Raw genomic sequence first — 23,791 nt, 5'->3', positions numbered from 1 at the left:
CAGGAGGGAGGGCGGAGGAGAGCATAAGGAGCGGCAAGCTCTGGGAGGGCGGGGTTAAGGGAGGGGCGGGGACAGGGAGGAGTTATGGAGCACCAAGCTCCGGGGAGGGCCGGGCGAGTGGAGGGCGGGGCCGAGCGGAGGACAGGATAAGGAGCGGCAAGCTGGGGAGGGCGGGGCCATGGAGAGGGCGTGGCGAGCGGAGGGCGGGGCCAGGCGAGGACGGGGTTATGGAGGAGCGGGCCTCCGTGCCCGCCCCGCTCGCTTCGCCGCCCCTGGGGAGTCCCGTGGGCCGGCCTCGCTGGCCGGCGTCCGTCGGAGGTCAGCGGCTGGCGTGGGCCGGAGGACGCGCGGTCCCCTGGGCCCGCCGCCATGTGGAAGCTGAGCCGGAGCCGGGTGCTTCTGGACGAGCCCCCGGAGGAGGAGGACGGCGCGCGCGGGCCGCCGCCACCCGCGACCGCCGGCGCCCCGGTGCAGGTGAGGGAGCGGGCCGCGGGCGCGCAGGTGAGGCCGGGCGCCGCGGGGGCCGGCGCGGAGTCGGAACCCTGACCCGCGGGCGCCGGCCCCGGGCCTGCGGGCGCCTCCGGGGGACAGGACCGCCAAGCCCTGCACCGCGGGGCCGGGCGCGGCGGCGGCGGCGGCGGCGCGAGCCCGCGAGGCCTGGCGAGGTCCGGTCCTTGCGCGGTTGGCCGGGAGCGGGGGGGGGGAGGGGAGAAGGGAGACGTCTGGAGCGTCCATTAGCAAGAGCCCCCGCGGACCCGGCGGACCCCCGCGGACCCGGCGGACCCGGGGGACCCCCGCGGACCCGGCGGACCCCCGCGGACCCGGCGGACCTCCGCGGACCCGGGGGACCCCGCGGACCCGGCGGACCTCCGCGGACCCGGGGGACCCCCGCGGACCCGGCGGACCCGGCGGACCCCCGCGGACCCCCGCGGACCCGGGGGACCCCCGCGGACCTCCGCGGACCCGGCGGACCCCCGCGGACCCGGCGTACCTCCGCGGACCCGGCGGACCCCCGCGGACCTCCGCGGACCCGGCGTACCTCCGCGGACCCGGGGGACCCCCGCGGACCCGCGGACCCGGCGCCCTCCCCGCCCTCCCGGAGCCGGGCGTCCTCGCGTGCGCACTGGACCCGGGTCCGAAGCCAGCCTTCTTGTCTTGTTTGAGAAACCGTCCGACCGCCAGGACCACCTCGGTCTGTCTGTCTGTCGGCCTGTCTGTCTGTTGGTCTGACGGTCAGAAGACCCCCCCCCCCCCCCCCCAGCGCTCGGCTGCTCTGCGGGGCTGCAGCCCGCTGCCCTCGCATGCGGTGCGCCTCCCGCAGCCCGCGGCCTGGGCGGGGAGATCCGCGGAGGAGCGCGCCGGCCGCTCGGGGCCAGCCGTGCCGTCGCCCGGGCCCCGCGTGGGGTAGGTTCCGCAGAGCAGCTCCCTTCCCCTTTAGTTTTCTTTTTCTTTTTCCTTCAGTTTTTGCATGGTGAAAACACCATACCGAGGGTGACGATCACAGGGGCAAGGTCATGAGCGCATCCCTTATTTATCAAGCACGGTGCCCCCCCCCCCACGCCAAAGCTGTAAAGTTGGTTTTCGACAGAGCGACTTGCACATCTCGTAGCTGCAATGGGTCCACCAGTATCCCTACTTAAACGATTTGTTTTTTCCCTTCCCCTCCACAAATTATACCAACATCAAATACAGTGAAAGCAGGAGTGAATGGATCAAGAAAATGTGGTATATATACACAATGGAATCTGTGCCTCCATCAGAAAGAATGACATCGCCCCATTTGTTAGGAAATGGAAATTGGAAACAAGTGAAGTAAGCCAGGCCCAAAGAAACACAGGTCCCATGGTTGCCCTTATTTGCAATAACCAGTATATGTCTGAGTCAAGCAGAAAAGGTCAGATAAGTTGATGTGAGGCAAAATGAACCCCAAGATAAGGACTCAAACGTTTTTCTTCCTTGTGATTGTTTCTAACAGATTTGTAAGATGGTTTCTTTGTTGCTTTGTATGTCCCTCGCTTTAGTTTTCACTCCAGCACGTCTGGCATAGCTAGCCGCATGACTCTGCTTCAGGCATTGGTGACACACTTTGGTTTACCCATGTGTATGTGCTGATCTTGGGTCTTAAACCCAGGGCCTGGGACATGTTCTTGAGCCTTTTTGCTCAAGCCTAGTGCTCTTGAGCCACAGCTCCACTTCTAGTTTTTTGAAGGGTACTTGGAGATAATCTCATGGACTTTCCTACCCAGGTTGGCTTTGAGCCATGGTCCTCAGATCTCAGCCTCCTGGAGTAGCTAGGATTACAGGCCCGAGCCACCTGCACCCAGATAAAAAAAAATTAACAGACTATTTTTTAAGGTATATAGATTTAGATAACAAGCAGATAAAAGCAGCTGCCATACACTCCTGGCTTCCTCTAGTCTCCACACTTAACGTCTTCCAGAACAGCACACTTATTATAAATGGATGAACCTACATAGCCATGTGTTTATACCCTAAGAATCCACATTAGTCTTCACTCTTGGTGGTGGTGTACTCTCTGTGGGTTTGGACAGCTGGGTAGTGGCACTTATCCACCATTCGGTATTACACCGGCAGTTACACTGCCCTACCCCTCTGCCCACTCACCCCTCACTTTTCTTATTCCTGTCTTCACAGTCTAGTGTTTGCAAAACTGTAGGGCTCAAGGTCATAGTTTACCATACATGTAAGTTTAAGGTCATTGCCAACTCACAGAAATTGAAGTTGATTATCCTAAGCAGTTAAGTGTAGTTACTACCTGAACTTCCATTTGACAGATCATTTAGATTAGTTTCTTTCAACCAGTATTATAGATGTTCTTCATGTCTTTTTATGACTCAGTAGCTTATTTGTTGTTAATGATAAATAATACTTCTTTTTCTGGATGGACCACTCTTCATCGGTTCACTTCTGAAGGACATCTCAGTTGTGTCTAAGTGTTGATAATTATAATTGAATCTGCTATAAACATTCAGTGTGGGTTTCATTTGGGTAAATAGCAAGGATGTGATTACTAAATCATACGGTGAGAATGTGTTGTTTTGTAAGAAACTGTCAGACTGTTCTTCATGGTACTCAGTATTTTTCATTCCTATTGAGAATTATTGAGGGTTACTATTATTCCATGTCTTCCTTGAGTTTAGTGTTGCACTGTCTGTATTTTGGCTATTTTGATAGATATGTGCTGCTGCCTTTTTGTTTTAACTGCCTTTTCATGAGATGCGTGCCATCAGTATGTCTTCTTTGGTGAGGTATCTTTTAATGTCTGCCCCATTTTTCAGTATTGTTGTATTGCTGTGTTTCAAGAGTTCTTTGTATAGTAATTGGATGATCCCTGATCAGAAGTGTCTCCTCAAGTATTTTCTACAAGCCTGTGGCTTGTCTTCTAATTCTCTGCATGGTATTGTTGACAGAGCAGAAGTTCTTCATACAAAGATGCCCAGCTTACCCATTAATTACTTTTAGACATCATGACTTTGGTTTTATTATATTTAAAATTCCACTGCCATACCTATGGGCTTCTAGGTTTTCTCTTGTATGTTCTTCTAGTAGAGATTTTCACCTTTTTTTGTTACTTTACTAAGAATTTCTGTAGGATAATGTGTTCAAACATGTTGCTGTAAAAATAGTGGGCTGGAAACACCACAAGGTGCTTGGAGATGGAGGCAGTAGAACTATAAGTTCAAGGCCAGCCTGGGCTACAGTGAGATTCTGTCTTAAGGCCAAGAAAAATTAAAAAGGAAAGAAAAGAAAAAATTCATAAGGAGCAGTAATCTTTATCCCAAAATTTGCTTCTGTTAGAACTAATTTTAAAATTCATGACGTCTGCTACAGAATTTCATTTTAAAGTTGAGAAAGGTAGAAATCAGTATATGATTGAATGAGTCTGCTAAATTTTCTGCCATACTAGAAAGAAGGTCTCAAATCTGTTTTGATCATTTTGTTCTCCTTACTTCTGGAAACAGAATCAGCTCAGTGTCCTGCTGAGTCTAGAGAATGTACAGTGCACATCATATCCTTCCTGCCCTTCTTTACAACTAGTCTGTCTATGATCTGCTGTAAAATTTTTTATTTTAAAAAAGTAGTTTAATATTAGGTTTTAATAAGGTTGAAACATGAGTTGTTCCAGAACTAAGGGACACTTAGCTGTTTCCAAAATAGTTTTCACGCAATAAGAGGTAAATCTTTTCTTTCTTTTTTTTTTGGGGGGGGGGTCCAATCGTGGGGCCTGAACTCTGGGCCTGGGTGCTGTCCCTCAGCTCTTGAGCTCAAGGCTAGCGCTCTACCACTTGAGCCACAATGCCACTTCCGGCTTTTTTCTTTTTGCTTATGTGGTGCTGAGGAGTTGAATCCAGGGCCTCAGGCATGCAAGGCAAGTGCTCTACCACTGAGCCACCTTCCCAAGAGGTAAATCTCTTTATGCTTCGTTTTGACTCAGTTGCCCTTTTGGGTACAAATGTACATCTATTTTATATTAAAATATAACAAGTTTATCTTAATGCCAGTACTGGGCTTGAACTCGGGGCCTTACACTCTCACTTGGCTTTTTCTGCTCAAGGTTGGTGCTGTACCACTTGAGCCACATCTCAACTTCTAGTCTTTTGCTAATTAACTGAAGGTAAGAGTCCTTGGATTTGTCTGCCCAGGCTGGGGCAGCCTTTGAAAGTAGATCCTCAGATCTCAGCCTCCAAAGTGGATCACAGGTGTGAGCCACCAGGGCCAGACTGATAGTGAGGTTTATAGGGAGAACAATTGTTGCAATCATTTAACAAGAAGAGACAGGTTTTTTAAATTATTTTTTTTCTTCTGTATTTTTTTTTATTGTGAAAATACACTACTGAGGGGTTATAATTACATGGGCAAGATAATGAGTACATTTCTTATCAAGCATTGTTACCTCCTCCTCCTTTGTTTCCCCTTCCCATCCCTTCCCATCTTCCCCTCCCCATTCCCCCACCCCAACCCCCAGACAAAGCTGCAAAGTTCATTTTTCGACATAACGATTTGTTTTTGCCCTTCCTCTCCACAAGTTATACCAATATCAAATACAGTGAAAGCAGAGGTTATGCTGTGGGGGAGGGACATACAAAGCAACAAAGAAATCATCCTATAAATATGTTAGAAACAATCGCACGAAAGCAAAAACATTTGAATACTTCTCTTGAAGTTCCTTTCACCTAACATCAACTTATCTGACCTTTTCTGCTTGTCTCAGACATATACTAGTTATTGCAAATAAGGGAAACCATGGGACCTATGTTTCTTTGGGCCTAGCTTACTTCACTTAATATAATTTTTTCCAAGTCTTTTCATTTCCTAACAAAGGGGACATTGTCATTCTTTCTGATGGAGGCATAGAATTCCATTGTGTATATATACCACATTTTTTTGATCCATTCATCTACTGATGGGCATCTGGGTTGGTTCCATATCTTAGCTATGGTAAATAATGCTGCAATAAACATAGTTGTGCTGGTAGCTTTAGTGTGGTCTTGTTTGTGATCATTTGGGTAAATGCCCAAAAGTGGGATTGCTGGGTCATAGGGGAACTCTATGTGGAGTCTTTTGAGGAACCTCCATACTGCTTTCCAAAGTGTTTGAACAAGTTTACACTTCCACCAACAATGAAGTAAGGTTCTCTTCTGTCCACATCCCCTCCATCATCCGTTGTTATTAGAGTTCTTGATTATAGCCATTCTAACTCAATGTTGTTTTGATTTGCATTTCTTTTATGGGTAGAAAGGTTGAGCATTTCTTCATGTGTCTATTGGCCATCCTTCTTTCTTCAGAGAAGTTTCTCTGTAAGTCTTTAGCCCACTTATTTATTGGGCAGTTGTTTCTTTGAGAATTTGTTGTTGGGGTATTTAAATTTTTGAGTTCTGGGTATATTTTAGATATGAGACCCTTGTCTGTTGTATGGCTAGTGAAGATCTTCTCTCAATCCGTGGGCTTTCTATTGATCTTGCTATCTATGTCCTTTGCTATGCAGAAGTTCTGTAATTTCATGCAATCCCATTTGTCCAACCTTTCTTTGATTTGTTGTGTTTCTGGGTCTCTATCAAGAAAAGTTGTGCCTGTGCCAAGGAGACCTCGGGTCTCTCCTATTCCATCCTGTAACGGTTTCAGAGTGTCTGCTTTGACTGTGAGGTCTTTGATCCATTTGGAGTTGATTCTGGTGCAGGGTGATATATAAGGATCTAGCTTTAGTTTTCTACAAGTGATTAACCAATTTTGCCAGCACCATTTACTGAAGAGGCTGTCTTTCTTCCATTCTATTCCTTTTAGCTCCCTTATCGAAGATTAGATGACTATAGGTCTGTAGGTTCATTTCTGGGTTTTCAATTCTATTCCATTGTTCAATAGGTCTGTTCTTGATTACTGTTTTAGTTGTTTTGATTACTATGGCTTTGTAGTAGAGTTTGACATTTGGTATTGATATTCCTCCAGCACTGTTCTTTCTGTTAAGGATCATTTTTGCTATTCGGGGTCTTTTATTGTTTCATATGAATTTTTGGATTGCCTCTTCTATTATCTTGAATAATGAGATTGGAATATTGATAGGTATCGCATTGAATTTGCAGATATCCTTGGGAAGTATTGCCATTTTCACGATGTTGATCCTTCCAATCCAGGAGCATGGGAGTTTTTGCCGCTTTCTAAATTCTGTTTTGATTTTCTTTGTCAGGTTTTCAAAGTTTTCATCATAGAGGTCCTTCACTTTTTTGGTTAAATTAATTCCTAGGTATTTTATTTTTTGTGGGGCTATTACGAATGGAGGTGCTTTCCTAATTTCAGCCACGCTTTTCTCATTATTGTCATACAGAAAGCCATTGATTTTTGAGGGTTCATTTTATACCCTGTTACTTTGCCAAAGTTTTGAATCAGCTTGAGTAATTTGGGAGTGGAGTCTGTGGGATTCTTTAAATACAAGACCATGTCATCTGCAAAGAGAGGGGGTTTTACCTCATCTTTCCCTATTTGAATCCCCTTTGTGTTTGCCTTTAGAGACAAGTTTTAATGAGTTTAATACTTAATTTATAAAATTGTTATAGGACCTGGTGGTATATAAGTAGTAATTCCAGCTTAGAGAGTGAAGGAGGACACTCAGACAAAAATCTGCAGTCAGGAGATCTCCATTTCATAAACAAAGGGCTGGGGACATGACTCAAGTGTTAGAACACTTTGTCTAGCTAATGGAAAACAGGGTTCAATCCCCAGTACTGAAAAACAAATTCAGTTTCTAATGCATATGATAAAATGTGACTGGATGTTAAATGTTAGATCATAACTTCATACCTCAATTCTAAGAAATGCATTGTTGATTGTGTGTGTGTGTGTGTGTCCATAGAACATTTGCTTTCCCACTGGGGATAGCTCTCTGTACCTTAGAAACTTATCTCATGGAACACCTCTCCCTTCTGTGTCAATACCTGAAAAAGACTGTGGGTTTAGTGTTATTAAACGGATATGCCAAAGTATATTTAATAAGGCCATTAAAAACAATAACAACAACAATAACCAAAAAACCCCAAATCTCCCTTTCTTGTGTACATAATGGAGAAAGAGCTGTGGATGCACCCCACATTGGCACCGTTTAAACTGGTTTCTCACCCTTGCCTCTGTGTAAGGATTTAATAAGCTTTAAACTAACTGATACCTTTAAAAAGAAACCTTGGAGCCAGGCGCCAGTGGCTCATCCCTGTCCTGAGATCTGAGGATCACAGTTCAAAGCCAGCCTGGGTAGGAAAGTCCATGTGACTCTTATTTCCAATTAACCACCAGAAAACTGGAAGTGGCACTGTGGCTCAAGTGGTAGAGTACTAGCCTTGAGCTGAAGAGCTCAGGGACAGGACCCAGGCCCAGAGTTCAAGCCCCAAGACTGACCAAAAAAAAAAATCGGGGATTTTTGTTTGTTTGTTTTTAGTAAGGTTTCATGTTGAGAGAGGTGACATTGATCAAGATACATTGTATTCATAAACTACTTTGGTGAGTGGCACCTTCTTTGTACAGTATTAAAAGATAACTTACAAAATACAAAAAAAATTGTAGGCCCAGACAGACTATCCAGGCATGGAAAAAAGAAAAAGAAAAAAAATAAGAATAGATGAGGTAGCACCTAGTAGTTTAGATTCCAATGAGGGCTACTAGAGACTTTGTCTAATATAACTACCTCAGATAGTAAAAACCAACTGTGTTTTACAATAGAGAAAAGCAGAGATATTAAGTAACTATGAAATTATATAGCCACAGACAGAAATTTGGATATACTTTTTCTTGAATTAATATTTGAATTTGCTGCATCAGTTTCTCTTACAGGTTATAAGTTTCTGAATCTTCATTTTCTTCATTTTCCAAATATTCTTTTTTCATTAAAAAAAATAAAGATGATTTCAACAATTATTACCTTACAAAAGCACTGGTAGAACTATGTTTTGGACACAGCATGTAATATAACAATCATCTTGATATATATATTATATATATACATATATTATTGGTATTCTGGAAAGGGGTAGGTTTATTCATTAGACCTGCTGGGAAAGGCCTGAGAGAGACCTGGGAAAGAGAGCTGGGAAAGAAAGAGAGCTAGGAAAAAAAGGCCATCTTGATATATTTTTGATCTGTGGTGCTGGGAATTGAGGTCAGGTATTCTGCATCCTCAGCCCCAGCATACTTGAACTTTTTGTTGTACTTGAGTTTACTATATTGACAGGTGTTACTGTGGGAGGTAAATGATTCAACTAGTGTTACTGAGTGGCTGCACTAGAGCACAGTGAAAATAAGCATTATGCACCTCCCTACCCTTCCCTGTGAACCTACCTTCTTATGTAATTATTGGGTCAGGAGCAGAGAGAAGGAAGCTGGCTTTTGAGAAGCTGTGTTGGTGAGGGGTCTGTGTCAGGTGGAGCTGTTTTGGTGACGGTTGTGTCTGTCAGGTGGAGCTGTGTTGGTGAGGGTTGTGTCTGTCAGGTGGAGCTGTGTTGGTGAGGGGTCTATGTCTGTCAGGTGGAGCTGTGTTGGTGAGGGTTGTATCTGTCAGGTGGAGCTGTGTTGGTGAGGGTTGTGTCTGTCAGGTGGAGCTGTGTTGGTGAGGATTGTATCTGTCAGGTGGAGCTGTGTTGGTGAGGATTGTGTCTGTCAGGTGGAGCTGTGTTGGTGAGGGTTGTGTCTGTCAGGTGGAGCTGTGTTGGTGAGGGTTGTGTCTGTCAGGTGGAGCTGTGTTGGTGAGGATTGTGTCTGTCAGGTGGAGCTGTGTTGGTGAGGGTTGTGTCTGTCAGGTGGAGCTGTGTTGGTGAGGATTGTGTCTGTCAGGTGGAACTGTGTTGGTGAGGATTGTGTCTGTCAGGTGGAACTGTGTTGGTGAGGATTGTGTCTGTCAGGTGGAGCTGTGTGGTTGAGAGTTGTGTCTGTCAGGTGGAACTGTGTTGGTGAGGATTGTGTCTGTCAGGTGGAACTGTGTTGGTGAGGGGTCTGTGTCTGTCAGGTGGAGCTGTCTTGGTGAGGGGTCTGTGTCTGTCAGGTGGAGCTGTCTTGGTGAGGGTTGTGTCTGTCAGGTAGAGCTGTGTTGGTGAGGGGTTTGTGTCTGTCAGGTGGAGCTGTGTTGGTGAGGATTGTGTCAGGTGGAGCTGTGTTGGTGAGGATTGTGTCTGTCAGGTGGAGCTGTGTTGTTGAGGGTTGTGTCTGTCAGGTGAAGCTGTGTTGTTGAGGGTTGTGTCTGTCAGGTGGAGCTGTGTTGTTGAGGGTTGTGTCTGTCAGGTGGAGCTGTGTTGGTGAGGGGTCTGTGTCTGTCAGGTGGAGCTGTGTTGGTGAGGGGTTTGTGTCTGTCAGGTGGAGCTGTGTTGGTGAGGATTGTATCTGTCAGGTGGAGCTGTGTTGGTGAGGGGTCTGTGTCTGTCAGGTGGAACTGTGTTGTTGAGGGTTGTATCTGTCAGGTGGAGCTGTGTTGGTGAGGGTTGTGTCTGTCAGGTGGAGCTGTGTTATTGAGGGTTGTGTCTGTCAGGTGGAGCTGTGTTGTTGAGGGTTGTGTCTGTCAGGTGGAGCTGTGTTGGTGAGGGTTGTGTCTGTCAGGTGGAGCTGTGTTGGTGAGAGGTCTGTGTCTGTCAGGTGGAGCTGTGTTGGTGAGGGTTGTATCTGTCAGGTGGAGCTGTGTTGGTGAGGGTTGTGTCTGTCAGGTGGAGCTGTGTTGGTGAAGATTGTGTCTGTCAGGTGGAGCTGTGTTGGTGAGGATTGTGTCTGTCAGGTGGAGCTGTGTTGGTGAGGGTTGTGTCTGTCAGTTGGAGCTGAGTTGGTGAGAGTTGTGTCTGTCAGGTGGAGCTGTGTTGGTGAGGATTGTTTGTGTCAGGCGGAGCTGTGTTGGTGAGGGTTGTGTCTGTCAGGTGGAGCTGTGTTGTTGAGAGTTGTGTCTGTCAGGTGGAACTGTGTTGTGAGGATTGTGTCTGTCAGGTGGAACTGTGTTGGTGAGGGGTCTGTGTCTGTCAGGTGGAGCTGTGTTGGTGAGGGGTCTGTGTCTGTCAGGTGGAGCTGTCTTGGTGAGGGTTGTGTCTGTCAGGTGGAGCTGTGTTGGTGAGGGGTTTGTGTCTATCAGGTGGAGCTGTGTTGGTGAGGATTGTGTCTGTCAGGTGGAGCTGTGTTGGTGAGGATTGTGTCTGTCAGGTGGAACTGTGTTGGTGAGGGGTCTGTGTCTATCAGGTGGAGCTGTGTTGGTGAGGGGTCTGTGTCTGTCAGGTGGAGCTGTGTTGGTGAGGGGTCTGTGTCTGTGAGGTGGAGCTGTGCTGGTGAGGGTTGTGTCTGTCAGGTGGAGCTGTGTTGTTGAATGGTTTGTGTCTGTCAGGTGAAGCTGTGTTGGTGAATGGTTTGTGTCTGTCAGGTGGAGCTGTGTTGGTGAGGGGTCTGTGTCAGGTGGAGCTGTGTTGGTGAGGGTTGTGTCTGTCAGGTGAAGCTGTGTTGGTGAGGGGTCTGTGTCTGTCAGGTGGAGCTGTGTTGGTGAGGATTGTGTCTGTCAGGTGGAGCTGTGTTGGTGAGGGGTCTGTGTCAGGTGGAGCTGTGTTGGTGAGGATTGTGTCTGTCAGGTGGAGCTGTGTTGGTGAGGGTTGTGTCTGTCAGGTGGAGCTGTGTTGGTGAGGGGTTTGTGTCAGGTGGAGCTGTGTTGGTGAGGGTTTGTGTCTGTCAGGTGGAGCTGTGTTGGTGAGGGTTGTGTCTGTCAGGTGGAGCTGTGTTGGTGAGGGTTGTGTCTGGCAGGTGGAGCTGTGTTGGTGAGGGGTTGTGTCTGTCAGGTGGAGCTGTGTTGGTGAGGATTGTGTCTGTCAGGTGGAGCTGTGTTGTTGAGGGTTGTGTCTGTCAGGTGGAGCTGTGTTGTTGAGGGTTGTGTCTGTCAGGTGGAGCTGTGTTGTTGAGGGTTGTGTCTGTCAGGTGGAGCTGTGTTGGTGAGGGGTCTGTGTCTGTCAGGTGGAGCTGTGTTGGTGAGGGGTTTGTGTCTGTCAGGTGGAGCTGTGTTGGTGTAATTGTATCTGTCAGGTGGAGCTGTGTTGGTGAGGGGTCTGTGTCTGTCAGGTGGAACTGTGTTGTTGAGGGTTGTATCTGTCAGGTGGAGCTGTGTTGGTGAGGGTTGTGTCTGTCAGGTGGAGCTGTGTTGTTGAGAGTTGTGTCTGTCAGGTGGAACTGTGTTGTGAGGATTGTGTCTGTCAGGTGGAACTGTGTTGGTGAGGGGTCTGTGTCTGTCAGGTGGAGCTGTGTTGGTGAGGGGTCTGTGTCTGTCAGGTGGAGCTGTCTTGGTGAGGGTTGTGTCTGTCAGGTGGAGCTGTGTTGGTGAGGGGTTTGTGTCTATCAGGTGGAGCTGTGTTGGTGAGGATTGTGTCTGTCAGGTGGAGCTGTGTTGGTGAGGATTGTGTCTGTCAGGTGGAACTGTGTTGGTGAGGGGTCTGTGTCTATCAGGTGGAGCTGTGTTGGTGAGGGGTCTGTGTCTGTCAGGTGGAGCTGTGTTGGTGAGGGGTCTGTGTCTGTGAGGTGGAGCTGTGCTGGTGAGGGTTGTGTCTGTCAGGTGGAGCTGTGTTGTTGAATGGTTTGTGTCTGTCAGGTGAAGCTGTGTTGGTGAATGGTTTGTGTCTGTCAGGTGGAGCTGTGTTGGTGAGGGGTCTGTGTCAGGTGGAGCTGTGTTGGTGAGGGTTGTGTCTGTCAGGTGAAGCTGTGTTGGTGAGGGGTCTGTGTCTGTCAGGTGGAGCTGTGTTGGTGAGGATTGTGTCTGTCAGGTGGAGCTGTGTTGGTGAGGGGTCTGTGTCAGGTGGAGCTGTGTTGGTGAGGATTGTGTCTGTCAGGTGGAGCTGTGTTGGTGAGGGTTGTGTCTGTCAGGTGGAGCTGTGTTGGTGAGGGTTGTGTCTGTCAGGTGGAGCTGTGTTGGTGAGGGTTGTGTCTGGCAGGTGGAGCTGTGTTGGTGAGGGGTTGTGTCTGTCAGGTGGAGCTGTGTTGGTGAGGATTGTGTCTGTCAGGTGGAGCTGTGTTGTTGAGGGTTGTGTCTGTCAGGTGGAGCTGTGTTGTTGAGGGTTGTGTCTGTCAGGTGGAGCTGTGTTGTTGAGGGTTGTGTCTGTCAGGTGGAGCTGTGTTGGTGAGGGGTCTGTGTCTGTCAGGTGGAGCTGTGTTGGTGAGGGGTTTGTGTCTGTCAGGTGGAGCTGTGTTGGTGTAATTGTATCTGTCAGGTGGAGCTGTGTTGGTGAGGGGTCTGTGTCTGTCAGGTGGAACTGTGTTGTTGAGGGTTTTATCTGTCAGGTGGAGCTGTGTTGGTGAGGGTTGTGTCTGTCAGGTGGAGCTGTGTTGGTGAGGGGTCTGTGTCTGTCAGGTGGAGCTGTGTTGGTGAGGGTTGTGTCTGTCAGGTGGAGCTGTGTTCGTGAGGGGTCTGTGTCAGGTAGAGCTGTGTTGGTGAGGGTTGTGTCTGGCAGGTGGAGCTGTGTTGGTGAGGGGTTTGTGTCTGTCAGGTGGAGCTGTGTTGGTGAGGATTGTGTTTGTCAGGTGGAGCTGTGTTGGTGAGGATTGTGTCTGTCAGGTGGAACTGTGTTGGTGAGGATTGTGTCTGTCAGGTGGAGCTGTGTTGGTGAGGATTGTGTCTGTCAGGTGGAGCTGTGTTGGTGAGGGTTGTGTCTGTCAGGTGGACCTGTGTTGGTGAGGGTTGTGTCTGTCAGGTGGAGCTGTGTTGGTGAGGATTGTGTCTGTCAGGTGGAGCTGTGTTGGTGAGGGTTGTGTCTGTCAGGTGGAGCTGTGTTGGTGAGGATTGTGTCTGTCAGGTGGAACTGTGTTGGTGAGGATTGTGTCTGTCAGGTGGAGCTGTGTTGGTGAGGATTGTGTGTGTGAGGTGGAGCTGTGTTGGTGAGGGTTGTGTCTGTCAGGTGGAGCTGTGTTGGTGAGGGTTGTGTGTGTCAGGTGGAACTGTGTTGGTGAGGGGTCTGTGTCTGTCAGGTGGAGCTGTGTTGGTGAGTATTGTGTCTGTCAGATGGAGCTGTGTTGGTGAGGATTGTGTCTGTCAGGTGGAGCTGTGTTGGTGAATGGTTTGTGTCTGTCAGGTGAAGCTGTGTTGGTGAATGGTTTGTGTCTGTCAGGTGGAGCTGTGTTGGTGAGGGGTCTGTGTCAGGTGGAGCTGTGTTGGTGAGGGGTCTGTGTCAGGTGGAGCTGTGTTGGTGAGGGTTGTGTCTGTCAGGTGGAGCTGTGTTGGTGAGGGGTCTGTGTCTGTCAGGTGGAGCTGTGTTGGTGAGGGGTCTGTGTCAGGTGGAGCTGTGTTGGTGAGGATTGTGTCTGTCAGGTGGAGCTGTGTCGGTGAATGGTTTGTGTCTGTCAGGTGGAGCTGTGTTGGTGAATGGTTTGTGTCTCTCAGGTGGAGCTGTGTTGGTGAATGGTTTGTGTCTGTCAGGTGAAGCTGTGTTGGTGAATGGTTTGTGTCTGTCAGGTGGAGCTGTGTTGGTGAGGGGTCTGTGTCAGGTGGAGCTGTGTTGGTGAGGGTTGTGTCTGTCAGGTGGAGCTGTGTTGGTGAGAGTTGTGTCTGTCAGGTGGAGCTGTGTTGGTGAGGATTGTGTCTGTCAGGTGGAGCTGTGTTGGTGAGGGGTCTGTGTCTGTCAGGTGGAGCTGTGTTGGTGAGGGGTCTGTGTCTGTCACGTGGAGCTGTGTTGGTGAGGGTTGTGTCTGTCAGGTGGAGTTGTTTTGGTGAGGGGTCTGAGTCTGTCAGGTGGAGCTGTGTTGGTGAGGGGTCTGTGTCTGTCAGGTGGAGCTGTGTTGGTGAGGGTTGTGTCTGTCAGGTGGAGCTGTGTTGGTGAATGGTTTGTGTCTGTCAGGTGAAGCTGTGTTGATGAATGGTTTGTGTCTGTCAGGTGGAGCTGTGTTGGTGAATGGTTTGTGTCTGTCAGGTGAAGCTGTGTTGGTGAATGGTTTGTGTCTGTCAGGTGGAGCTGCGTTGGTGAGGGGTCTGTGTCAGGTGGAGCTGTGTTGGTGCATGGTTTGTGTCTGTCAGGTGGAGCTGTGTTGGTGAATGGTTTCTGTCTGTCAGGTGAAGCTGTGTTGGTGAATGGTGTGTGTCTGTCAGGTGGAGCTGTGTTGGTGAGGGGTCTGTGTCAGGTGGAGCTGTGTTGGTGAGGGGTCTGTGTCAGGTGGAGCTGTGTTGGTGAGGGTTGTGTCTGTCAGGTGGAGCTGTGTTGGTGAGGGGTCTGTGTCTGTCAGGTGGAGCTGTGTTGGTGAGAATTGTGTCTGTCAGGTGGAGCTGTGTTGGTGAGGGTTGTGTCTGTCAGGTGGAGCTGTGTTGGTGAGAGTTGTGTCTGTCAGGTGGAGCTGTGTTGGTGAGGGTTGTGTCTGTCAGGTGGAGCTGTGTTGGTGAGGGTTGTGTCTGGCAGGTGGAGCTGTGTTGGTGAGGGGTCTGTGTCTGTCAGGTGGAGCTGTGTTGGTGAGGATTGTGTCTGTCAGGTGGAGCTGTGTTGGTGAGGGTTGTGTCTGTCAGGTGGAGCTGTGTTGGTGATGATTGTGTCTGTCAGGTGGAACTGTGTTGGTGAGGATTGTGTCTGTCAGGTGGAACTGTGTTGGTGAGGATTGTGTCTGTCAGGTGGAGCTGTGTTGGTGAGGATTGTGTCTGTCAGGTGGAGCTGTGTTGGTGAGGGTTGTGTCTGTCAGGTGGAGCTGTGATGGTGAGGGTTGTGTCTGTCAGGTGGAGCTGTGTTGGTGAGAGTTGTGTCTGTCAGGTGGAGCTGTGTTGGTGAGGGTTGTGTCTGTCAGATGGAGCTGTGATGGTGAGGGTTGTGTCTGTCAGGTGGAGCTGTGTTGGTGAGGGTTGTGTCTGTCAGGTGGAGCTGTGTTGGTGAGTGTTGTGTCTGTCAGGTGAAGCTGTGTTGGTGAGGGTTGTGTGTGTCAGGTGGAGCTGTGTTGGTGAGGGTTGTGTCTGTCAGGTGGAGCTGTGTTGGTGAGGGTTGTGTGTGTCAGGTGGAGCTGTGTTGGTGAGGGGTCTGTGTCTGTCAGGTGGAGCTGTGTTTGTGAGTGTTGTGTCTGTCAGGTGGAGCTGTGTTGGTGAGGGTTGTGTCTGGCAGGTGGAGCTGTGTTGGTGAGGGGTCTGTGTCAGGTGGAGCTGTGTTGGTGAGGATTGTGTCTGTCAGGTGGAGCTGTTTTGGTGAGGGGTCTGTGTCTGTCAGGTGGAGCTGTGTTGGTGAGGGGTCTGTGTCTGTCAGGTGGAGCTGTGTTGGTGAGGTTTGTGTCTGTCAGGTGGAGCTGTGTTGGTGAGGGTTGGGTGTGTCAGGTGGAGCTGTGTTGGTGAGGGTTGTGTCTGTCAGGTGGAGCTGTGTTGGTGAGGGTTGTGTCTGTCAGGTGGAGCTGTGTTGGTGAATGGTTTGTGTCTGTCAGGTGGAGCTGTGTTGGTGAGGGGTCTGTGTCTGTCAGGTGGAGCTCTGTTGGTGAGGGTTGTGTCTGTCAGGTGGAGCTGTGTTGGTGAGGGTTGTGTCTGGCAGGTGGAGCTGTGTTGGTGAGGGGTCTGTGTTAGGTGGAGCTGTGTTGGTGAGGATTGTGTCTGTCAGGTGGAGCTGTTTTGGTGAGGGGTCTGTGTCTGTCAGGTGGAGCTGTGTTGGTGAGGGGTCTGTGTCTGTCAGGTGGAGCTGTGTTGGTGAGGATTATGTCTGTCAGGTGGAACTGTGTTGGTGAGGGTTGTGTCTGTCAGGTGGAGCTGTGTTGGTGAGGGTTGTATCTGTCAGGTGGAGCTGTGTTGGTGAGGGTTGTGTCTGTCAGGTGGAGCTGTGTTGGTGAGGGGTCTGTGTCTGTCAGGTGGAGCTTTGTTAGTGAGGGTTGTGTCTGTCAGGTGGAGCTGTATTGGTGAGGGTTGTGTCTGTCAGGTGGAGCTGTGTTGGTGAGGGGTCTGTGTCTGTCAGGTGGAGCTGTGTTGGTGAATGGATTGTGTCTGTCAGGTGGAGCTGTGTTGGTGAGGGGTCTGTGTCAGGCGGAGCTGTGTTGGTGAATGGTTTGTGTCTGTCAGGTGGAGCTGTGTTGGTGAGAGGTCTGTGTCAGGTGGAGCTGTGTTGGTGAGGGTTATGTCTGTCAGGTGGATCTGTGTTGGTGAGGAGTCTCTGTCTGTCACTATGTAACAGTATTGTTTCCTGGAGAGGTGTTTGACAATCCTTGCTTATGGCTGTGGGCCTGGTGTTATAATGGGAGTGGTGCTGTCTCACTCAGGGGGAATACCAAGGAAAATGAAGCAGTCCATGTGTCATATGTGGGGGAAGGCTCCAGGAAGGCCAAGTGTGCCAGCTGCCACTTGGAATAACCAGTATGTGGTTTAGTCTGTTAAGTGAAGCCCTCAGTGAACTGTTTAGACAAATGTGCAAACATCAGAACAGTGCAGGAAGCCGGGCACTGGTGGCTCACGCCTGTCATCCTAGCTACTTAGGAGCTGAGATCTGAGGATCATGGTTCAAAGCCAGCCCGGGCAAGGAAAGTCCATGAGACTCTTATCTCCAGCAAACCACTAGAAAGCCGGAAGTGGTGCTGTGGCTCAAGTGGTAGAGTGCTCACCTTGAGCTCAAGAGCTGAGGGACAGCACCCAGTCCCAGAGCTCAAGTCCCACGACTGACCCCCCCCCCAAAAAAAAAAAGAAGAAGAAGAGTGCAGGAAACTATGAAAGAGCGTAGTGTAAGGCTGCGGCTGCCTTGCTGGTCGCTCAGCTGTGTGCAGCCTTCTACCCTGGATGTGGCAGGTCGGGGCCTGGGGGACCAGGAATTCTGGTCTGTGGGTAGCTTGGGCTCCAGGATGCTGAAGGATTACTCTTTGTGCTCTCCAAGGTGTTTACAGTGAGAGCTCATGACCTTTCCCTGTGTTGGTGTGGCCGTGTGAGGGTCTTCTTTTTTCCAAGCCCTTTGGGCACTATAGCTGCTGTCCTGCCTGGGTTTCCTTCTCCTGTTCTCTGCTTCTGCCTTTGAGATACCATGTACTCCTCCTGCTTCCTCTAACCCATCATCTTCCAGCAGTTTCAATTGATTGCTTTAAGGTCAGGAAACTGGACCTTTTTTCCTCTCTGGGTTTATCTTTTACTGAAGTCAGCCAGGCTTATTTCTGTAATGATGTTTGTTTATCATATGCTGTTTGTAACCATTGAAAGTTAGCCTGAAACGCTGACTTCTTGTTGGCCCGAGGCAATGGGCAGTGCGGGCTGTGGCCAGGCTGTGGCCATCGGTGCCACCTCCCATGCCCTCTGTACCTCAGAGTACCGTGGTTCCTCTTTTTCACCCGATGCCCTGTTCCAGTTGCTGGGGTTCACAGATTTCCCCGTCACTGTGGAGAGGGTGGCTCCAGATTGCCTGTTATCAAATGTGCTGTCTTTTCTAGAGTTTGTGTTTCATGTGGTGGTTGGATGATGATAATTTCTGTAACATTAGACTCCCCTAAAGTATAAAGGTCAAATTCAGTAGAGGCATATGCATTTTTATGTTATTTTTTGCCCAATCCCAGTGTGCATTGTGTTTTTGGTGGCTAGGAGGTCCTGTCTCCTTGCGTGGTGCTGCCAAGAAGTTGGTGTTGGCCTTGGGGGAGAAGAGAGGGATTGGTAAGGCTGGCCTGAGGGTGTGTGTGTGTGTGTGTGTGTGTGTGTTGTGTGTGTGTGTGTGTGTGTGTGTGTGTGTGTGTGTAATGGGGCTTGAACTCAGGGCCCCAGTCTCACTTAGCTTCTTCTGCTCAAGGCTGCCGTTCACCTCTTCCTCCCAACTTTTCTCTTGAGGGTGCAGTCACAGGCCCTTGCAGCCTTGGGACGGCTGGGAACCACCGCTTGTGCTGCTGCCCAGCAAGCCTGTGCCTCTTTACCCTCTCTGCTCACGTGATCTCTGTACGATTGCAACAGTGACTGGAGTGGTCACTTCCTCAAGCTTCTTACTTCTAAAAGTTGCCAGGGATTTTCTTCTCTATGTCTTTGGTTCTGGGTCTTCACCCTGAACCATCCTTCCCACACCAACAGGGGCAGTATGGCGTTGTAGTTACTTGAGCACTGGCCTGAATCTGCTCCTTCTGCCTCATAGGGGAATAGAAAAGCCTAGGACCTGGCATGGGGAGGGGACAAACATGGAGGGGGCGAGGAGAGGAGAGTCCTGGCTACCTCTGGGTAGATTGTGACTGCCTCCAGCCAGTGTTCCTTTTCCAAGCCCATAGACCTAGAATTTGAGTTTGAGGCTGTTTACCCCATTGTTAGTAATTTTTGCAGATTGAATAAGTCTCATGAAGTATTGATTATTGACCATGTAAGTTTGTAGTAGCTTGTCTCTCCCTTGGCTGTGATTGAAGAGATGTCGACATAATAGGGGAGGTGGATGTTACACGGGTTTAGGTTCACCTTGTCCCTCACATCTCATGCTTTAGTGGGTTTTTTAAAATATTGTTTTATTTTGGAAAATTGCTTCTTAAACAAAGGGCAGTTGCAGGAAGTGGAGCTAAGGCTCAAGTTGTAGAACACTAGCCTTGAGCAAAACAGGTCACAGACAGTGCCCAAGCCCTGGGTTCAGTCCCCAGGAACAGCACACATGCACTAAAGGGCAGCTGTGTTATACAGAGACCTATGCAACAGTAACTTGTTTTTCCTTGAAGTGAAGGAGTGGGAGGGAGCCTACGAAGAACAGAGACCCAGGAACAAGAATGGGCCCGGCCAGGAGATGGCAGCAGTGGACGGACACCTGGCCGAGGCAGCACCTCCCAAGTTATTTTTAAGAATCAGCAATAAAATGCAAAGGTAAAACTTCCCATCAGGAAATTCTTCTTTTGTCGGTTGTGGGGCTTGAACTCTGGGCCTGGACTCTGTCCCTGAGCTTTCCAGCTAAGGCTAGCATGCTACCACTTGAGCCACAGTGCCAGTTTTTCTGGTGGTTTTTTGGACTGAGAGTCTCATGGACTTTTCTGCCCAGGTTGGCTTTGATCTCAGCCTCCTCAGTAGCTAGGATGACAGGCATGAGCCACCAACATCTGGCCCATCAAGCAATTCTAACAACTTAACTTCAGCTTGTCGTGTGGGTACTTTAGGTTTTGATTGGTAAAATTAAAGGAGTAGGTCTCTTCACTGAGATTGCTCTTTCCAGCTGTTGTTTTTGTTTTTAATAAGAGGCATTTTAGGGGCTGGGAAGGTGGCTCAGGGGTAGAGCGCTTGCCTTGCATGTATGAGGCCCTGGGTTCGATTCCTCAGCACCACATAAACAGAAAAAAGCCGGAAGTGGTGCTGTGGCTCAAGTGGTAGCGTGCTAGCCTTGAGGTGAAGAGCTGAGGGACAGTGCCCAGGCCCAGAGTTCAGGCCCCATGACCAAAAGAAAAAAAAAAGAGGCATTTTAAGCACCTTCAACATTTTAAGTAGTTTACAGGGGCTCTCTTGTTGAGACCTCTCCAGCCTAGTTTACAGGAGGGTTAGCACAGTGAATTGGCAATTAAAGTGGACTTATTGCTCCATGGCTGTGGTGTGTGTGGTCGATGCAGAGCAGTTAATGTCCTTATGCGGTAATCCTCCTGGATGCCTGTGAACAAAGGAATAGCTGTAGAAGGGTGCCTGTGCGCTCTGTCAGGTGTGTACATCCGTTTGTAGTAGGCAGGCAGTCTATGCTTTAGATTTTAGATTGTATTAGTAATTCCAAATTACTATATCTTTGTTTGTATGAGGCATAGAAGATTTTGTGAGGGTTATAATATATATTGGTTGCATAAATTGAGTATTAAGTCATTTATTTTGGTCTATTTTTTGTTGTATTTGGTGCTAGTACTGGGGCTTGAACTCAGCCCTGGGCACTGTCCCTAAACTTTTTTGCTCAAGACTAGCTCTACCACTTGACCTTTGATCTGGATTTTTTTGGTGCTCAGTTGGAGGTAAGAGTCTTACATACTTTCTTGCCCAAGCTATCTTAAAATATTGATTCTCAGATCTCAGTCTCTTGAGTAGCTAGGATTGCAGACCTGAGCCACCAAGGAGCCCAGCCAAAGAGGTTAAAACATTTATTTATTTTTTATTTGTTTATCTGTTGTGGGGTTTAAACTCTGTGCCTGGGTGCTGTCCCTCAGCTCTTCAGCTCAAGGTTAGTGTTCTACCACTTGAGCCACAGCACCACTTCCAGTTTTCTGGTGGCTTATTGGTGATAAGAGTCTCATGGACTTTCCTGCCCAGCAAAAAAAAAAAAAAAAAGTTAAGGAACCTTAATACAACTTAAGGCTAAAAGTTAATTTTTATTTCAATAAATTGCTTTGTTTAAAAATTTGATATGTAAGCTGGGTGCTGGTGGCTCATGCCTGTAATCCTAGCTACTGAGGAGGCTGAGATCTGAGGATCGTGGTTCAAAGCCAGCCCGGACAAGAAAGTCCGTGAAACTCTTATCTCCAATAAACCACCAGAAAACTGGAAGTGGCGCTGTAGCTCAAGGGGTAGAGCACTAGCCTTGAGCTAAAGAGCTCAGGGACAGCACCCAGGACCAGAGTTCAAGCCCCACAATCTACCAAAAACAAAAAATTTGATATGTGGGCCAGTACTTATGGCTCATACCTGTACTCCTCAGGAGACTGAGATCTGATTATCACAACTTGAAGAAAGCCTGTGAAGAAAAGCTTATGAGATTCATATTTCCAGTTAACCAGCAAAAATCCAGATGTAGAGGTATGGCTCATTGGCAGAGTACAAAGCCAGACAAGAGGCCCTGAGTTCCAGCCTCAGTGCACGTGCACACATTCACACACACACACTCACTCACACACACACACACACACACACACACACACACACACACACACGATGTGTGAAATGTTTTCCTCACGACAAATAAGTAATTGTCATTAATAGCAACTGGCCATTTAGTTTTCAAATAGATTTACTTCAAAAGGTCATGAGGTAGAACACTGTGAATGGGAAATGACTTAGAGGAAAGCTATCAAACTCTGTGTGGATTAGTGGGATCTGAGTCCAACATGTATGTAAGCAGAGAACCAAGTTGCCCGTCCTAGCAATTGTCTTGCCCTTGTTTGTGAGTGCAGGTTTATGATGTGCCATCTACACGTGTACACTGGGAGCTTTGAGATAAACGATAGAGGTGAAGCGGCTAACTCAGACTGTGAACTGGCAGTCTGTCTGCACCAGTGGCTTCTCCTGGTCCACAGGCTGTTTGGGGTGGGTGGGTGCATGCTGCTGCAGGGTCTGTGGCAGGGCCGCAGTCTCCTGGACAACTTGTTCTCAGCTTGTGTGCTGAGTGCCCCCTCTGCTAGCTCCCACCTCCCCCACCCCCTGCTTCATAATTCACCTAGTAAATCTTTCTGCTGCATTCCTGTTAAACGAGAAAAAATGAAGGAAAAGAAAATATCATCTCAGTGTGCACGTCGACTACGTGCATTAAGGCAGCAGTGGAGCCTTCTCAGGCCCTCCCCCACTGTGCTGGGAAGATGTATGTTACAGAAGTCCTGGAGGGCAGGCACCTCTGAGGGCCGAGTGCACCTCCTGAGAGACAGAACTGTCTGGGGCCCTGACAGCCAGTTTCTCTATGGCAGACACGTCGGGCAAAGGCCTTGATAGCTCGAAGTTGCCCATGTTTGCTAGTACCATAAACACATGCTGTGAGGTATGTTAGAACTGCACACACCTGGAGGGGACAGGAAATGCATGTTGTGCATGGCTCTGCACTCTGTGGACCCAAATGCCATGTGTGTAGGGCGTGGTGCTGGCCCCTGCGGGCCTGGACACCGTGTGCACGGGACCCGGACACCGTGTGCACAAGACCTGTACACCGTGTGCATGGGACCTGGACGCCGTGTGCACGGGACCTGGACACCATATTCATGGTGCTGGCCCCTGCGGGCCTGGACACCGTGTGCATGGGACTGGCCCCTGCAGGCCTGGACACCGTATGAATGGTGCTGTTTAATAATTCCACAAAAGGAAATCTCTTTTCAGTGTCTGCCGTTTGTAGCCTTCTTCTTCACGGAGGTTCTGGGTAAGTGCTTCCTATGGATTACAGATAGATCTACTTTCTAAAGAGGTTGAGCTGGGAGGGTTACAAGCATGGCTGCCACTTGGTTGTCATTTTTCCCTTTACACTTTCCTATAGAACAGAATTCTAGACAGCCATTTTCACCAGTGTCATGCTCTGTTTCAAGGGGATCTTCCCTGCCACCCCCTGCTCCTCTCCTTGGGGCTCTGGCCTTCACCAGTACAAAGTGCAGTGTGGGTCTTGGAGAAGCTTCTGCTCTGTCTTGGTGTTGGTGCTGAGCACACCCCATCTGTCGTTAGCTCCCAGCCATTCTTGTGCATCTTGTTGGACAGGTTGGTGCCATGTCTCTGCCCTGAGATCTTCTGGGGTCTGCTTTGCTTTGCTCTTCCCTCTTGCTGTTGCTGTCCGTGGTCCTCTTCTGACACACTTACATCTGCTCAGCGATTGCTCACCTTCCTGTCCTCTGCCCGCCCCTGCCTCTGGGTGAGTACGGCCGGCCACTGTCCACACTGCCTTCCTGACTGGCAGAGCCACCTCAGGGTAGGCTGTCAGCTGCAGGGAGGCTGAGGGAGGAGGCCTGGTCATGTGGTGCTGAAGGTGCTCTGGCAGATTTGACTTGGGGTGTGGGTGCTCCTGAGCCAATGTTACCACTGGAAGCACTCTGCCTTTCTGCTGTGCTTCAGGAGGACTGAGAAGGCATCTCTCGTCTCTCTGCTGTTGGCCTTTGGTGAGACGCACTGTGGTCATCAGTGCTTCCCGGCCGCAGCCCGGGGTGTCCACGGAGAGACTTGTGCATGTGCAAGAATGCTAGAACATGGTCTTGCCTGTGACTCCCCAGGTCTTCAATTCTTCTCCATAGTGAAGACTTACCTTCCCTAGACCTCATGGGACGGGAGGTGTCAGATGAGAGCACACACGTGACCACACACAGGCCCCAGAGCTGTTGGACATCAGGTGTCTTTCCAGGTTCCACATCAGAATCCCCAGCCCCTGGTTTGCCTGAGGATCTCAACTGGCTGCTGAGTGTGTGTGTGTGTGTGTGTGTGTGTGTGAGAGAGAGAGAGAGAGAGAGAGAGAGAGAGAGAGAGAGGGAGAGAGAGAGAGAGAGAGAGATCCTAGACATGGGGATTGATGTGATTCAGAGTACCATGGTAGTTGGTTTTGTGTTTGTATATGTGGGAGGGAGAGAGGTGGGAAGAGGGAAAGCAAGATGAATGGATCTTGGACACATTGTGGTGTGTGCCAGTGTCTCCAATGGTCCCTATTGGTGGACAGGAGCTGGAGGGGCAGCCCCTCCTGTGCGGGCCCAGCGCGGCCTCCATGCCTGCTCTGAAAGGGCAGTGGTAGGA

At 49.5% G+C, this 23,791-nt stretch overlaps 1 protein-coding gene across 1 annotated transcript in view; it reads left to right on the top strand.

The window, feature by feature from the left end:
- The first annotated feature begins 280 nt into the window (after positions 1 to 280).
- LOC122116220 (testis development related protein) overlaps positions 281 to 23,791 on the top strand; it is a 32,634-nt gene continuing 9,123 nt past the window's right edge. Inside the window, exon 1 of the mRNA XM_042689884.1 lies at positions 281 to 474. Within this exon, the coding sequence (XP_042545818.1) occupies positions 370 to 474 (105 nt within the window). The 5' untranslated portion in view covers positions 281 to 369. The remainder of the gene's footprint in view (positions 475 to 23,791) is intronic.

Source organism: Dipodomys spectabilis, unplaced genomic scaffold (assembly GCF_019054845.1).
Source record: "Dipodomys spectabilis isolate Male_0828 unplaced genomic scaffold, ASM1905484v1 ptg000128l, whole genome shotgun sequence".
In the NCBI taxonomy this organism is placed as follows: Eukaryota; Metazoa; Chordata; class Mammalia; order Rodentia; family Heteromyidae; genus Dipodomys; species Dipodomys spectabilis.
Note: the sequence above shows the minus strand (reverse complement) of the source record. Positions and strands in the feature narration are given on the sequence as shown.